This window comes from Monodelphis domestica, chromosome 7 (assembly GCF_027887165.1).
Source record: "Monodelphis domestica isolate mMonDom1 chromosome 7, mMonDom1.pri, whole genome shotgun sequence".
Lineage (NCBI taxonomy): Eukaryota > Metazoa > Chordata > Mammalia > Didelphimorphia > Didelphidae > Monodelphis > Monodelphis domestica.
The window spans coordinates 114,974,124-114,992,031 of NC_077233.1; the positions used below are offsets into that span (position 1 = coordinate 114,974,124).

At 32.4% G+C, this 17,908-nt stretch overlaps 1 protein-coding gene across 18 annotated transcripts in view; it reads right to left on the minus strand.

Annotated features, from left to right (window-relative positions):
* Positions 1–17,908, minus strand: part of CCDC171 (coiled-coil domain containing 171) — a 543,314-nt gene that overhangs the window by 266,937 nt on the left and 258,469 nt on the right. For all 18 annotated transcript variants that reach the window (XM_056805336.1, XM_056805339.1, XM_056805345.1 and 15 more), the window contains 2 exons: positions 3,125–3,629; positions 2,384–2,500 (listed from right to left, as the gene is read on the minus strand). In XM_056805336.1, coding sequence (XP_056661314.1) covers positions 2,384–2,500; positions 3,125–3,629 — 622 coding nt within the window. The remainder of the gene's footprint in view (positions 1–2,383; positions 2,501–3,124; positions 3,630–17,908) is intronic.

The following is a 17,908-nucleotide window of genomic DNA, read 5'->3' on the forward strand; positions in this document are numbered from 1 at the left end:
TATTCAGATACTAGATCTGCCAATTACTATTTGTATGATCTTGAGGAAATTACTTTGATATTAGTAATAAGAAATTAAATTAGAAGTGGCTACTGATTGATAAAGTATGGATTAACAAATAGATGTCATGAATTCAGCAAAGTTGACAATATAGTGTGGGGAAATCCTGTCAATTAAATTCATAAAGGAATAAAATATATTCAACCCCAATTATTTATTATAAAATGTTAAATGTAGACTATCTTTTTCTATTCATCATAATCTTAAAGGATCACAATTTGACAATTCTATTAGCCTCTTTCAAGTTACTTCATGTATATTTTAAAATTTTTTAACTGATTTTCCTTGAAAAGTAAACTTTAAACTTCCATTTCAAATGTATTCCCTCAAACTCTAGTAGTCTGAAATTGTGAGATTTTCAAGTAAATGTGACTATTATTTGTCTAAATTATAGTAAAAATATTTTTTCATATTTTCCCATTAGAAAAATCTAAGGTTAGACTTCTAATTTCCAGAAAAACCATCAAGTCAATCTAACCTTATTCTGACCCAATCCAGGTATATGTTACTGTTGCAAAACCCTCCTGTCAATATTATCATATGAAAATCATAGTAAAAACATCCATAAATCAACATATAATTTCTAAGGAAAAAATATGAATATTAATAGTCAAAACATTGATCAAATTCCCTTTCAATTAAAAGATTATAATTTAAATAGTAATAATTAATTTTTGGTGTGTTTAGACAACATTTTTCCTGACAAGGTCAAATTGCATCATAAATATCATCTTCATAGGCCTCATAGTGCTTTTATGAGAAAAAAAGTAACAAGTACAATTAGTTTACTATTATATTATCATTAGGGATACCATAATGATAGTCAGTCTACTAGCCCATTTGGCATAAAGGTTAGCTGTACTGCATAGGTCTCCCTGGTGAGCAGAAATTTATTTCAAACAAATTAATGGCTTCCTAAATGTTACACGTACTTCTACAATAAGGTATAAAAAATAAGCTTGAATATATTTATTTTAGAATAGTTCACATGTACTATTCTGTGGTTTCTTTCATCAAAATAGTATGAATTCCTCTAAGAACTCAACTTTTTTAACCTATACAATTTTAAAAATTCAGTTCAAATTAATAAAGCTTACATCTTTAAGTAAGAATACAAAAATTTAAAAATGCAAGAGTTTTGTTGCTTAAAAACATTAGATGTGATACATAGTACACATTTATTCCACTGATATCATTGGTCAAAATAACTTCAGAATTATTAATTTGTATATGCTTTCATAGATGAATATGCATTCATAATGTGCATGTTATGAATATATAGATCAACTATACGTTCATAATACGTACATATGCAAAATCTAAATACTTTCTATGTATGACATATACATTAAGACAATAATAACAGACTATCTGTTTGAAAGGATCTGCATGAGATTTCTTAATAATTATTACTTCTAAGTAATCTATAATCATTAAATAATCAAGAATTAATAAATCTATATTCCTCCAAAAAATTAGAACCAAGAATACATTTGATATTGGTTATAAAAATGAGAAAATCATCACCAAAAATGTCATATTCAATATTCCTTAAAAATAATCCCCCCCAAAAAGGATACATATCTACTAATACTGTAAATAAAAAAGTAAAGGAAATAAATTACTTTTTGAACATAAAAAATATGAAGTCAATATGAACAAGGTAATAGAATAAAGACAAATATGGAAAAACATAAATTTCTGAAATTAAAACAACTAAAAATCAATAATCAGATAGATGCAACTAATCTACCCCATAGAGTTTAGATTTAGAATTTGCTATATATACAAAACTACAAATAACTTTGAGAACTGCTGATTAGTGAAAATAAGCAGTCTACTTTGACTGACTTTACTTAAACTATAAAGGTAAGTAAAATCACATTACTGAAATTTAAAGGAAAATATTATGGTTAGTTAAGTGATAAATTCATTTTCTTCTAAAAACTAGAGCTATGAACAGAAATGCAGTAAAAGAAAAAATAAATACAATCAGTGTCTATAAAGACACATGGGTAGCAAAGCTGATGAGAATTAAGTCAAATTTTTTTATCCTTTAAGGAAAACCAAGTATAGGAAAACAAAATAAGATTATCAAATTTAATAGAATTAATATTCAGTTTTCCATAAAAACAAAGAGAATTTAGTAGTTTGTAGTTTATCAATTAACTTACATATGCCTATGTAAATAATCCATGCCTTTGCATTTAAAGAATGACAAACATATTAAATATTTTCTAAGTAAAAATAGTGCATTGAAATTTGCAATAAAGCACTTCTGATCATCTTTTTAAAAGATAATCCTAGAAAATGAAAATATTACCTGTTTTACTAACCACTTCCTGTAACTCAGCCATAGAACTGATTACTGCAGTAAGAAGTTCAGAACTAGTAAGCCAATTAACTGCTTGAAGACAATGCATCTGCTCTGTTCGATGCCCTGAGATGGGGAGAAATCCAAAGTGAATTGTCACAAAATTAAATTAAATATAAACATAAGTGGTAATTAGCTGTTTAAGAAATGGATGAAAATAAAATATGCAAATAATTCTTTCCAAGTGTTTCAGGTTCTTCCAGGAAATTGGTGCACACTATTTATGTTTTCACTATTAAATGAGATCATAAAAAAGTATAGGAACAAAGGGGAAAGGTTCTTTAATTATCACTTAAATTGTTTTGTAAGAGGTCTTTTAAGAACTGGGGGAAGAGAAGTAAGGGTTTATTTTTTGCTCTAAAAATGTCTTTTAAAATATTGTTAGTTGAAAAATTCAAGGTGATTTTTCATTGAAATCTTCAAATAGTTTTTACTTTAATAAGCACACATTAAACTGATGTGTACATTACATAGATGACACTTTACATAGGCACATTCTCTGGATTTCCTTAATTCACTAAAATTACTCTGTAAAATTTTAGCATAATTGCCAATTTAAAAATATTTTATATATTAATGTTATTCTATTCTTATACATTTCAAATAGTTTTCATAAAATTATTATGAATATTGATAGATTATATTTAACTCACAAGCAAAGTACAATAAGGAAAGAACAAGTTATCTTACTTGGCAAAGTATGGTTCTCTTTGGGTTCTCCCGTACATACTAAGATTCCTATGCCTTCTTTGAAGCTCTCCATCCATGTAAAAAGGGAGCTACACTTTTGGCCAAGAATCTGAAGTCTTTTTGCTGCTAAAACAGCAATAACACCTTTCCGGAATACACATATCAATCCTTTGTAATGTTTTTTCTTTAACTTGGCTTCATTTTGCTTCTTTTCTTCTACATCAGACAAAGCCTGAACCAGAGTTCTTATTTCCTGTTTGAGCAGGTCATAAGTGTTAACTTGATCTTGAAGAAAGTCTCTTTGTGTTGACAAAGCGCATGACCGAGTATATAAAGGATATAAAGCACCAGACATTAATGCACAGGCTGCCAGTAAGGATGTATGTTCCTTCTGAGACTCAGCTAACATATTTTTAAACTGTGAATTTTCAAGAACCAACTGTTCATTGGATTTTTCCATAAGTGCTGACTTTTCCACGTTTTCTTCTGCAATTTCTTGAAATTTCTACAAAAAGAAAAGAGAATACAGTATGGAATTTGATCAAACAGAAAATTATTCAATTCCTTTTACACATAAGACATTAAAATATTTGCCAATATTTAAACTGCTCCTTCTTCTAAGGAATACAGACACTAAAACACTCCAAAAATGTATATAACACACAAGAGAAACAATCAACTTTCTTCTAATGTACTTTAATTTGAAAGCCCCCTGATGAAAAGACTCCACATAAAGTTGAACAATGAAGTTGTATAGTACTCTTAAGATTTTTCAATACATATACATACACATAGCAACACAGTACATAGGGAAAAGATCACCAGATATAGTAAGAAGGCTTAGGTTTGAGTTCTAGTTCTCAGAGCCTCATTTTCCTTATCTATACATAATGTTTATGTGAAAAATAACATCTGTACTATATATCTCACAAGGCTATTGTGGAAAAAGTACTACACAAATTTCAAGTACTATGTGAATAATTTCCTGTTATTATTTTGAAAAGAAAATATTTTTCTCAATAATCTCATCCATTCTCATACCCCATTGCTTAATTTTCCTGCTTCAAATAGAAATTGTGCTTCCTACAGTGGCTTTCTTACATAGAATATATTTCACTCATGATAGGCGGCAAAAAAAAATGGTTTAAGTTTTCAAATCATGAAGGACCTAGATCCTTACCCCTCACTGGCATACAAGGAAAGACCACATGTTTCCCTACACCAATTCATTCTTTCTTTTTTTCCAGTTACATTCTCACCAGCCTTAGGCAAAAGGCAAGGTAAGCAGAGAAAATAACAGACAAAAATCCAAGGCTTAGAACTTGCAGTTCCCTAACACAAATAAATATCTTATTCTTCCTTTATGCTGAAAGCATATAAATGCCTACAATTTTCTCACCTGAAATGAAATCTAAAAATATAAAGAGCACCTTTTAACTATTTGCAACTCACTCCCATTTTTCCCAGAAGTTTTTTACCTAAGAATCAAGGAGTTGCTGAAGAAAAACAAGTGTTACCAGTTTTAGATTCTAATTTCTTTTTCTGCCAAAAGCTGTATAATTCTGGCTAAGTTTATGATCTCTAATAAATGGAACTAAGATTTTCAACATACTTTCACATATCAGTGTGTCTTTGTGATCTCATTGATCTATTCCAGTGAAACAGATTAGAAGCCATAAATGCCTTCTCTGAAATTCTTGTTTGTGTGCTCAGGAGACACTGTATTAAGGATCCAAAGAACTGGAAGCCTTCCTCTACATCTTTGTACAGTGATAAGATGTCACTGCAACCCTTGAACAGCTGAATCTTATTCTAATCACATGACCAACACTTTTCCCTTTCCAAATTTTCAAAATATATTTCTAAAATAACATCCCTTAAGATAATCCTTGTTCATGGGAGATTACCAGAAATAGACTGTGGCCTACCTGCACCAGCTCTGCATCTCTCCATTTACTCTTGGCCATTAATATCTTTTATTCACTAGAGATTAAAATGGTCCAAAATTTACACCACACCCATCACTAGGACATGTAATTAAAAATGGATCTTTGTATCAGGAAATAGCTTGTGATTAGGAGAAGCACTACACAATTTCCCAAATGCAATCCCACTTTCTTTCTTACTCCTTTTTGAGTAGAACTCGTTAAAAATAAATTGAAAAACATAAGCAAAACATAACGACTAGAAAGTATGCCATAAGCACATTGCTCTTCTTCAGTGCCTATTTAATCTATATTTTTTATGTACTTTGATGTACTGACTGAATAGACTAGATATCTATTTGCATGGTATAGTCTGGGAAAAGGGTATTTTTCAAAGATAATTTCTTTTGAGTAATTTTGGGAAAGTATACTACCATGATCCAATGATCTCATATTTGCCATGAAAATAGCAAGTATCTCTCATGAACATGTCTCTATTCTATTACCATTTATATTAATAAGCAGGAAGCCATTGAAAAATGATTTATCAGTGATTGTATATGTTGGAATCTTGCATAAATGTAATATATTATGAAAGACTTGAAATCATTGACAAGAAAAGAGATGTAGCAGCCAAGAAGACTAGTTGAAAATACAAATTCATTTCTAAAATATTAAAGAGTAGGTTGTTCATAGATTATGAGCAGTATTACCTTATAAAAATGAAAAGCAGTGAAGCAAAAATAAGTCAATAGAATGAGACTCAACTGAAAAATTATCATTTCAAGACTATTAATGGATTAAACCAGTAAAAAGAAAACGAACAGAAAAGTGACCAAATTTGCCAATGCTTTTACTTGATATATCTTCAAGTGTAATTGCATATGCCAATACCTCAGGTCCCAAGGTGTCAAACATAAGAAATCAATTCAAAAAGAATATAAGAAGCAAAAAACAATGTCTAGAAAGAACACAATAAAGATAATCATGTTAGAGGAGGTAATCTTGAAAGTAGAACTGGATTGCTGGGGGAAGAAAGATTTTAAAAGGATAAAAAAAAAATATTGTAATTAATATTATTTCCTCCAAGTGCAATTACAAAGAATATCAAAGTATTAACCCATATGTTTTCCTTCTCATATTTATTAAAATGATCTACATATACATCAAGGGCTTCCTTGATGAAATATAGGACAGGAACAAACAGGTTTTCATAGCTTATTCTCTGTAGGACATCAGACCTTTATATCATTAATATGACTCTGTCTGATGATTAGAAAATTGAATTTCATTCTGCATAACAAAATGTACAATTAAAAGTCATGATCCAAAAAGGAGAATTTCAAAACTTAAATAACAATTGGCAGAGGTTTTTATTGGACTAGAATTCAAATCTTCATACACTCTTGCCCCCTAACTATAACTAATGACAAATTTTAGGAGAAAATATCAGAGAATGATGTAAGTTAATTCAGTCACATTAAAAAACACAAATCCTATCTAAAATTAATTATAGAAGTTCAATAAAAATAAACAAAAAACTAGAGAAAACCTGGGAGAATAAAATGGACAGATTGGCAGCAGCTGGATAAGGGAACATAAAGGTGAACTCTTAATTGCTTTGCAGTCAACCCCCTACTTATATACTCAGAGATTAATTATGTCGCAAGCAGAAATGTTTTCAACTAAACAATACCCTTAAATCACACATTCACATACAGTCACAAACACACACACACACACACACACACAATTCTATAGTTAAAATGTTCACTTGTTTCTTTTTCTTGTGTAATTTTATAGTATTTATTAAATCAATATATATGCAGTATGACATGTAACTAATACATATTAGGTTAATTTAACCAAATTTTGTGTATGTATAGTATATATATACACATTACATGTAGATATACACACATTATCTTTCATGCTTCCTTTGCTTATATTTTGACCTTGTCATTTTATTCAGCCTTGTTTTTTCTTATATTACCACAAGGCACAAAAGCACTCTTAATTTTTTTTAATTTAGTATTTATTGTTATGACTAACATTCTTTTTTGTTTAAAAATCTCTTTCCTTCCTACCCCTCCATTATCTACCAAGAAGGCAAAGAATATAGCAGTTATGCACGAGAAATCATGCAATACATGATTCTGGATTAAGGAAGGGAGGAAGGGAGGAAGGAAGGAAGGAAGGGAGGAAGGGAGGAAGGGAGGAAGGGAGGAAGGGAGGAAGGAAGGAAGGATGGAAGGAAGGAAGGAAGGAAGGGAGGAAGGGAGGAAGGGAGGAAGGGAGGAAGGGAGGAAGGAAGGAAGGATGGAAGGAAGGAAGGAAGGAAGGAAGGAAGGAAGGAAGGAAGGAAGGAAGGAAGGAAGGAAGGAAGGAAGGAAGGAAGGAAGGAAGGAAGGAAGGAAGGAAGGAAGGAAGGAAGGAAGGAAGGAAGGAAGTTATACTTCAATCCGCACTTAAGAGTTCCAAAGTCCTCTCTCTGGAGATGAACAGAATTTTTTTCATCATGAATCCTTTGGAATGGTGTTGTATTGATCAGAGTAGCCAAAGTCTTTCACAACTCATCATCATTACATCATTGCTGTTACTATGCAATGTTCAATGGCGATATTTTCAAAATAGTCTGAAAATGGTTTTTGTTCATAGCCATGGATTAGAATTAACAGTAGAATTGGAATGAAAATAAAATATTTCTATTTGGATAAGAGGTTAGTTTCTTCTTGCCACTGGTTACAATAGGAGAGGAAAACACTTACTCTTCTACCCAATTCTTGGAATTCTGCTAACTCCAAGTTAATTTGATTTCCTCAACTATTCATAAATATCAATGATTTTTTGTTGTTAAAAAAGGTCAAATTAAAAATGTGAAGAAAATTAAGTTTTATTTTAACATATGTTTTATTTTGTGACATTGAGGAGATATGGGGATTTTGTCATACTAAGATTAAGAATTAGTTTTGAACTTCACAACTATTAAATTATAATTATGGCATTAGAGACTATGAAAATGACTAACAATGATGTGAGAAATTTTAAATATTAGCAAAGTGACTATAATATTTCACAAAGGTAATACATTATGACCAAGCTGTATTTATATAGGGAATGCAAGTTAGTTAAATATTAGTAAAACCATCAAAGTAATAGATCATGTTAATAATAAAAATAACATTACTATATCAGTAGATTCAGCAGAAACTTTTTTTTTAAAAAACCCTTACCTTCTGTCTTGGAGACAATACTGTGTATTGGTTCCAAGGCAGAAGAGTGGTAAGGGATAGGCAATGGGGGTCAAGTGACTTGCCCAGGGTCACACAGCTGGGAAGTGTCTGAGGCCAGATTTGAACCTAGGACCTCCCATCTCTAGGTCTGGCTCTCAATCCACTGAGCTACCCAGCTGCCCCCTAGAAACTCTTTAAAAGATACAACACATTCCTTTTTTTTTAAAAATTGGAATAATGAACCTTTCTTTAATACAAAAACTAGTGTTAATTTAAAACTAGATGCCAGCAAGCATTATATAGATTATGGGCAAAATAGAGCTCTATCCAGTAAGATCAGGCATAAAGCAAGGTATAAAGCAAAATTCATCATTGTTATTATCATTAATGAAATTACCAATTGTTTCTGTGTTTTCTTCTTTGATCCATCAAATCCTTATTACTATTTTAGTCTCCAATTGATTAAAGTCTCCAATAAAAGAATCTTCAGTGGTCCTTTACTGAGCATTACTACTACTGCTTTGAGATATACTGATAGAAATACTTCCTTTAGCAATAACATATGAAAAAGAAATGGTACAAATAATGCCATGAAGATATAAAACAAAATTATTACTTTCTGCAGATGCAATTATAGTTTACTTGGAAAAAAACTAGAGTTGAATAAAAAATTTAATGAAATAAATAGCAAAGTTACAGAATATAAAATAAATACATAAGTCATCAGGATTTTTCTGTTACCACCAAAACCCAACAGAAAAGTATATAATAAAAAAATTATATTTAAAATAACTAGAATACATAAAATATTTGGGATTTTACCTATCAAGGTACACAGAGAATTTATATGAGTATAATTTACAAAACATACTTTCATTCTAAAAATATAAACCTAAATGGCTGAAGAAATACAAATTATACATGGATAGATATAATACAATAAAAATGACAATTTTATGCAGACTAACTTAGTTATTCAATGCAATGTCAATCAAACTACTAAAGAATTACTTCATAGAAGGGGCAACTGGGTGGCTCAGTGGATTGAAAGCCAGGCCTAGAGACTGGAGGTCCTGGGTTCAAATCTAGCCTCAGATACTTCAGGCTGTGTGAATCTGAGCAAGTCACTTAACTCCCATTGCCTAGCCCTTACCACTCTTCTGCCTAGGAACCAATATACAATATTGATTCTAAGACAGAAGGGAAGGGTTTAAAAAAATTACTTTATAGACAAAAAAATTACAAAATTCATTTGGAGTAAAGCAAAGTCAAAAATCACAAGAGATAAGAAGGTAAGGAAAAACATAAAAAGAAAGAAGCTCTAGCAATACCAGGTCTCAAAGTATACTACAAAGCATTAATTATCAAAAGTGATTTGATACTGACTAAAAAATGGAACAGATTTGTTATATAACAAATAAGAGAAAATTAACACAGTAGCTAAGTGTTTAATAAAATTAAAATTACACAAAAATACCAACACAACTAGAATTAGAAGGGAAGGGATCGCCAAAAAAAATTTCTCAGATAAGGGTCCTCATTTCCAAGAATACAAGAAAATGATTTTCAAATTTAAAGAAGAAGAACCATTTATCCAGGGCGGGGGTGGTGGTGTTCAGATGATATGAATAAACAGTTTTCTAAGGAAAAATCAAACTATAATAGGGAAAAAATAATGCTGTAAATCTCTAATAATTAGCAAAATGCAAATAAGGGCTCTAACATTCTACCTCACTTCCACTGAGATGGCAAACCTGACAAAAGAGAAAGCATTAAATGTTGATGGACCTATGAGAAAACAGGTGCATTAACATACTTATTTGCAGCTACAAGGTCATTTGATCAATTTGGAATGCATTTGAAACTATACCCCAAAATAAACTATTTATACTATTTGGTCTAGCACCACGCTTATCCCTCAGCAAAATCTGGGAAAGAGAAAACAAACCAATACATACAAGACACATAAGATCCCCTTTTTTGTGGTTTAAAAAAAAAGAAAACTCAAAGTGTACTCATCGATTATGGAAATACTGAGTAAGTTCTGGAATATCATAATGGAATTCTAGTGTGCAACAAGAAATAATGAAGAAGAGAAACCTGGGAAAGCTATTATAAACGGATGCAAAGTGAAGTGAGAAATACTAGAACATATTATATAATACAAAATTACATTACATCGTAAAAAAACATGTAATTTTGAAAGACAAACTCTGATAAAGATATATGACCATCCAGAAGACAATGATATTACCTAATTAACCATGACAGAAAGATGAGAGACTCATATTACAAAGTGATGCATTATCTTCCAGGACACAACCAATACAGGAATTTGTCTTGCTTGGATAGGCTTACTTGCTACAAGGATTTTTTTTTATAATGGAGGAAAAAAATGTTGAAGGAGAGGAAAATAATTCTTTTTTCTTTAAAAAAAAGAACACTTAAATTAAACATATATAGATAAATTCTAAGCTATAGGTAGAATAGTTCTGAGGATATTGAACTGATTCTCAGAAAATCATAAAGAAAAGAGAAAAACAAAGATTTTTTAATAATTGCAGATTTTTACTATTAAGAAAAATAACAATAAATAGCAAGAACCATCAACAATAAAACAAAAAGTCACTGCATTAACTTTGAGTCTACTATCACCAGGTTAAAGGGAATGTATACCAGGTTTTGAAGGAAAATATAACTTGTGTTATTGCTGTATCTTTGGAGAAAATATCACTTTGTAAAAAGCTTTTTAAAAAAAATAAAACCATTTCTTTCTACCTTAGAAATAAAAAGGTTAAAATTAATAGTTGAACAATAATTTTATGAAATTATGTGGTCACTAATATTTAGTATATCTTGGGTCAGAAATTTATTTACAAATAGAGAGAAAACAATAAAGAAGAGAAATGTGAGGAAAATAGAGAAGTTATCTATACTATCAACCTAAATGTTTACTCCAGGTCTACTTAATCCAGGCAGAGATTAGGTCTCAACTAGGTAGGGTGGTGGTCCTCCAAGATGGAAGCTAGTCTCTTAGGAAACTAGGAAAGGAGTTAGCCTTTCACTCACCCAACAAAGTAGTCCAGGAGTCAGAGTCTAAATTGAAGCCAAGCTCCAAGCCCATGATCTAAGCCCTAGTCTCCAGCTCCCTCAAAGACCCTCCCCATTTTAAGACTATCTCCAGAAGACAATCTCTTCAGACTATCTTCTCAAAGACTCCTCTGAGGGAGTTCCTTGCTTGCTTTTATGGTGAATTCTTGTTCCTTCCCCTTTTCACAGGGGCCAATTACATTTTTCAAATTGTCTAGCACTACCCAAGGAACAGTGTCTGTGGGATCAATCTTCTCACCTTCTGAAGGGTAAGTTCTCATCAAAAGGATTCTCAGTTAAGGGTGTGAATTTTCTAAATCTCACCTAGCACTAAGTAGGGTGTTCAATCTTTTGTTGATTCAATTTAAAAGTAGACAAAGGAAAGTTAATCCTGTCTTCAGGATTCCTTTCCACAAGTATAAACTCAAAGAGAACAAAGGATTCCCTTTTACCGAATGAATACTGTATTTTGGTTTCAAGACAGAAAAGTGGTAAAAACTAGAAAATGTGGGTTAAGTGACTTGCCCAGGGTCACACAGAAAGGAAGTGTCTAAGGCCTGTTTGACCCTAGGTCCTCTGACTAGAGGCCTGGCACTCTCATTCCCCACCTATTTTCTTCTTTCTCTTCTCTCCAAGTAGATAGAAGACCTGAGATCAAAGGAAAGGTTACACCTCAGCACCAGAAATCTTCCACATCCAAACTGGGAAATGGGCCTGGCAATAGGAGGTGGAAGTGGCCTTATACTGGCATAGACTACAAACCTAGAGTATTGGGATCTGATGCATTGACTTGGCTAGTACTTAAGGTGCTATAACTGCTTCTAAAATTCAACGAAATAGACAGGTCAGTATAAGATAATGGAATGACCACACTCAAAACCATTACAATGATCAGTTTCGCGTGAAGAATAATGGATTCAGTGGCTTCTCCTATTGTTCTGGTACTACAAAGAGGTACAAAATGTCAAAAAAAATTTGCAATCCTAATATCTTACGTACTAGAAATGCTGCAGTGTAAATGACACTGACCACTAAAGTGTGCAAACCACAAGTACACACAAAATTAATTGAAGTTATGAATCTTTTCACTACATGCCACAAAAAAATCATGACAAAGTAGAAACATCTTACCAGCTACTGACAGGGGTTAATAACATTTTCCAATGGATCATTTAGATCTATGTCATGTAACAATGTTTTACCAATTCATATAGAGCATTATTAAAAATAATTATCTCCCTAAACCTAGAAAACATGAAACTGAGAAACTTCTAAAAATCTATAGGAAGAAAAATGAAAGAAACTTAGGTCACTAAAAAAGATCAATTAACTTAAAATCTAGAAATTACTCCAAATAACAAAGCAAATGACAAGAAAAGTACTGAGGTGTCAAAAGATATTGAAAAGGATATGAGGATATAGACAGTGAAATTCCAAAGAATCCTTTCACATTTGTGGGGACCATGAATCCAATTAGCACTGAAAAACAATATATTTTAAAGGTTATTTTCTACTGAAACCATAGTGAATATTTCCATACTACTTGAAAAACATGGAAAAATATTTCAGGACCAATAGCAGTCAATGCCATGATAAAGGATAGGAATATTTGAGAGTAATTAAATCTATGAGACCTAATGAGACCAACAAGTATAGAGAGAGAAGAGAAGGCCCCAGGAGAGAACCATAAAGAAGGGTTTACCATGAAAGAGAATAATCTAGATGAATATCCAGCAAAGAGATTGAGAATAAGCAGTCTGAAAGGTAGGAAGAGAAAAAAGGAGGGAATTATGTCTCAAAAACCTAGACATAAAATAGTCAAAAGGATTAGAGGGTTCATCAATAGTACAAAGACCAAAGAGAGATCAAGAAAAATCATGATTAAGAAAAGTCCACTGGATTTGGCAATTAAGAGATTACTGGTTAACATTAGAGCAATAAAGTCAGAAGCCACTTTATAAAGAGTTCAGATCGGAATAAGAAAAAAAGAAAGTAAAGGCACCTATTATAACTGGACTTTTCACAGTTAGCTATAAAGAACAAAAGAGATATTTGGATATTGGTAGTGACGGAATGATCAGGTGAGAAATTTTTGGGGATAAGGAAGTCATGGATATATTTGTAGACAGTAAAGAATGAGTCAACAGAAAGCAAGGACTTGAAAATAAGTGAGAGTGGAAAAAAGAGAAGAGAATTTGTTGACAAAATGGAATAGGATCATTTGTGCAGATAGGAAGAGGGATGCTTGTTAAGGAGTAAGGTTACCTCTTCATTTGAGAGAGGTATGAAGGATGAGATACTGGCATAAAGGCAAATGATTGATATGAAATGAAGAAGAGGGGACATAAGGGAACTCTTGATGATGTATGATTTTTTTCTATGAAATATGAGGCAAAATCCTCAGCTGAGAGGGTAGGGGGAAGAGAGTCATAGGAGATTTGAGGTGGAATAAAAAGATATGGAAGAGCTGCTATGGAGAGTGAAATTGTGAGCTGATGAGGGGAAGTAGGATTGCCTAGCAAAAGGGCCCTCTGATCAGAGGGCAGAAAGGTAGAGCACTAATCTCCCCCCAAAACCTTCCTTCATGGAGGGCTCTGACTTTCTAAATATTCCAGGTAACTCTCAATTTTCATCAATAGCTCTATGGTCTTAATATATCAATAAATATTTAAGTACTTTCTATATGCAAAGTGCTGGGTATAAAAATATCAAAAAAAGAAATATACTCATTGCCCTCAAGAAGTTTACAATCTAATGAGGGAAGATGGCATAAAAAAAGAAGCTGAAAAACAGAGGGGTGAGGAGAATTGGAAGGTACCTATTGTGAGGGGTGTGGTGGAAATGTCCTTCAGCCAAGGAGAAATAGGGAAATAGAAAACTCATTCCCCACTTAGTTTCTTCTTTCTCTTTTCTCCAAGTAGATGGAAGACCTAAGATCAAAGGGAAGGTTACACCTCAGCACCAGAGGTCTTCCACATCCACACTGAGAGATGGGCTGGGCAGCAGGAGATGGAAGTGGCCTTATACTGGCACAGGCTGAAGTAGTCCAGACTGGCCCTTGCTGCTTTCCCTCAGGGGGCAAATAGGAAGATCTCTGCCCATCTTTCTCAGAAAAACTTTAAATCAGTTCTACATTGATGATTTATACAATATTAATAATATATGAAATAGAGACATTATAGTGGAGCACTAGGCTATTTGATGTCCATATGGAAAATAGTTTTCTATTGAAAACATAATACCAATACAAAAATTCCAAATATAATTGACATAAATCATGAGGAATTTAAAAACAAAAGTCTTAGGGTATGCTTTCAGAGATACAAAAGGAGTTATGACAGATTTGGAAACCATTTTAATAAAAATCCAAAAATATGAGCAAAACAGATAAGTCATCACCCTAAGGTCAAAAAGGAACTGGTCTGAGCTGGCAGTTCAGAAGATATGATGGATGGGTATAAAAACCATTAAAATATTTTAAGATAGGGATCATTTCACCAAGTAATGGAAAAGGCTGTAAACAACCACACAATATTAATTTTGTCAAATATAACCCAAAATGATTTGCTTCCATAAGGAACCCTCAAAAGAATTAAGGCAAGAATGGAGTCTAACGAATATATACTGAGGAACTTGGCCAATTAAAGAAATGATTAAATTATGAAGATTTGTTTACGAAAACTGAAGAGTCTGTGATGGCAGTTGAACCATCAAAAACTTCTAAAGCATTATCCTTAAAGAATGTGCACTAAATGAGCAACAGAGAGTATGTAGGAAAACATGAAAACCATGCAACACATCATTGCAGGCTATTAAAAATTAGCACCTACTTGATATCTAGCAAGACATGGCCTGTCTGAAATAATATACCAGAAGGTCACTATCTTTCATGAACTGACACATAAAATGGCAGCTAGGTAGTGTAGTGGATTGAGTGTTAGACCTAACATCAAGAAGAACTGAGTTCAACACTTTCAACCTCAGTTTCACTTGTAAAAATAAGGCTAATAACAATTCCAACTTCTTCCCAGTGTTCTGATAAGGACAGACTAAGATAATACTAAGTTCTTTTAAATTTCAACAAACAAATATAGACGTCAAAAAATCCTAGAATCTACCTAGGTGTCAACTGATCTGGACGAACCCTGACCTCTGCACTTGGCAAATCTGTGAATGGCCAAACGGCTTATGCTCAGTTTTCCTTATTTGTAAAATGGTTATAATGACACTAGAATTACTTTGAGCATTAGCTAAGTGAATTGCAAACAGTAAAGTATTTTATAAATCTGAGTATTCTTTTCAATTGGCAATACTTTCTAATTAATTATGTTTTTCTTCCCTTCACCTTCCCATCTTGATCAATAAGCACCAGTGAACTTTTAAAAGAAACTGAAATATTTACTTTTGTAATCATGTTAATGGCTTATAACACTTAATTTTTATAAAATGCATAATTTTAAGTCCATAATTTCATTTGTTGAGGAGATAAGCATTATAAGTATTAGTAGCCTATTTATTTATATTTTAAACTACATGTAGAAACAATTTTTGACAGTTGTTTTCTGACATTTTAGGATTCATATTTTCTTCCTCTCTCCACCTCAAACGAATATATCTCTTCTTTTATGCAATACATATTTCCATACTATTCATATAATAAAAGAAGACACATATGACACATACAATAAGTAAGCTATTTTAAGTAAAGCAAATGAAGATCACTGAGTCGCAGTGATTTGCTCAAAATCATATAACTAATAAAAGGCAAAGTCCTAGTTTGAACCCAAAACTTGTACTCTAGGTTCTGAACTATTTCCATTCAACCATGGTATAAAATAGTTTGTGAGTGTTAAAAATGGTTCGACTAAATTTATGAGTTATAAAAAGTTGTTGTGGTCATTGTTTATGAAAATTAAAGTTACACTATGAGTCAGTAGGCTGTTAGTAGCTTTATTTACAGGAAGGTAGAGACATTAAAGTGGGAAATATAGGAAGAGGGTAGAAAATATCACCCAGCTAAAAATACCCTAAGTCTTAATCCTAGTGCCTCCAGAACAAGAATGCCCATCTCACCAATCCACGAGAGTGTCTCCAGTCAGGCGGTCCAACAACCAAAAACCAGTGGCCAAAGAGGCTGAGCCTCAAAGGGCAGTCTCTCACAACAAGGAGGTTAGAGCCTCACCTAAGTAAGTGTCCCTCTTCAGTCCGAGTCCCCAATGCAGGCAGCCAAATCTTCACCAGAATCCAAAGTCTGGATCAGGAAACCAAAATTCAAAGAGGTAAAGAAAACCCCCCAGAGAACCTTCAGAGCACACAGGAGGCCAAGACCACCAAGAGTCCCACCAGAGCTCATGCTCCTGAGACTGTCACATCTCAGGAATCAATCACAGTCTTTTAACTTGCCTAGCACTGAAGGGGGGTGAGGGGGTGGGGAGAGGAAGGAGGTTATAGGACATGAACTTACTTTGTTAGTGACTTACTAAGTGTAAAGTAGGGGTACTTCAAGTTCTTGATTAACTTAAAATAGATAAAGGGAATTAAAAATTATCTTTCACAATCACTCCTGTGATTCTATTGGGAGAAGAGCATGTTGAAATCTCCCAGATTTACATGCCTAGTCTCCCCAATGAATCATTTCAAATATCTAGCTTATACCTCTAAAGATCTTCTAGCTAAAGGTGCATACAATACTGTACTTTCTAAGGAGAAATTACAGTAGTTTGCAATAAGAGGAAAATAAAAAAGGAAGAAAGGAAAAAACAATGGATGATAGACACATTGACAAAAGCCAAATAGGGGGCAATCCCCTTTGGCATAAGAGTTTATATTCAAAATAAATGTGTTCAACCTCCTTCAGAGTTCAATTAACTACATTCCAAAGTTTATTCTGGATCTTCAGATTCAGGGAATTAGTGAGCTTCTTTTACAAAAATTTTAAATCTTGGATTTTTACGAAAATTATACAATCCCTCAGAGGAAGGTGTTGACCAACAACCAGATCAATCCAGGATACAAGTGTTAAGTAGGGGTACTTTAAGTCCTTGATTAACTTAAAATAGACAAAGGAAATAAAAAATTCCCTTTCAGTTTTAAAAGCTTTTTGTTATACAGATGATATTTTTTATGTTTAAAAGGGCACATCAGTAGCTTCATGCGTGTAAAATAACAATTATGATTTAGAGAATATTTATTTACAGTATTTTTTAGCTGACAGATGTTGCTTTCTTCATTTGTGTCAATTAGAATATAAAATTTGTGTTCTTAAGTGATTAATAGTGTCAATGTTTACCTGTTATTATTTCCTTGAAGGCTAACATGGGCATTTTAAAATGTCATTAAAAAAAAACGTAAGGAAAGTTTTTGTTGCCCTTAAGGAAAACAATTCAAGAAATATATCAAGAGGTTAAAAACAGAAATATCACAACCAGCATAAGCTACTAATGTGTGGATCATTAAAAGCTATCGCATAAGAGGTTTGCCTAGAAAATGTATTACACTGTCAGGAAATTTTTAATTTTCTTCTTAAAATTTTATCT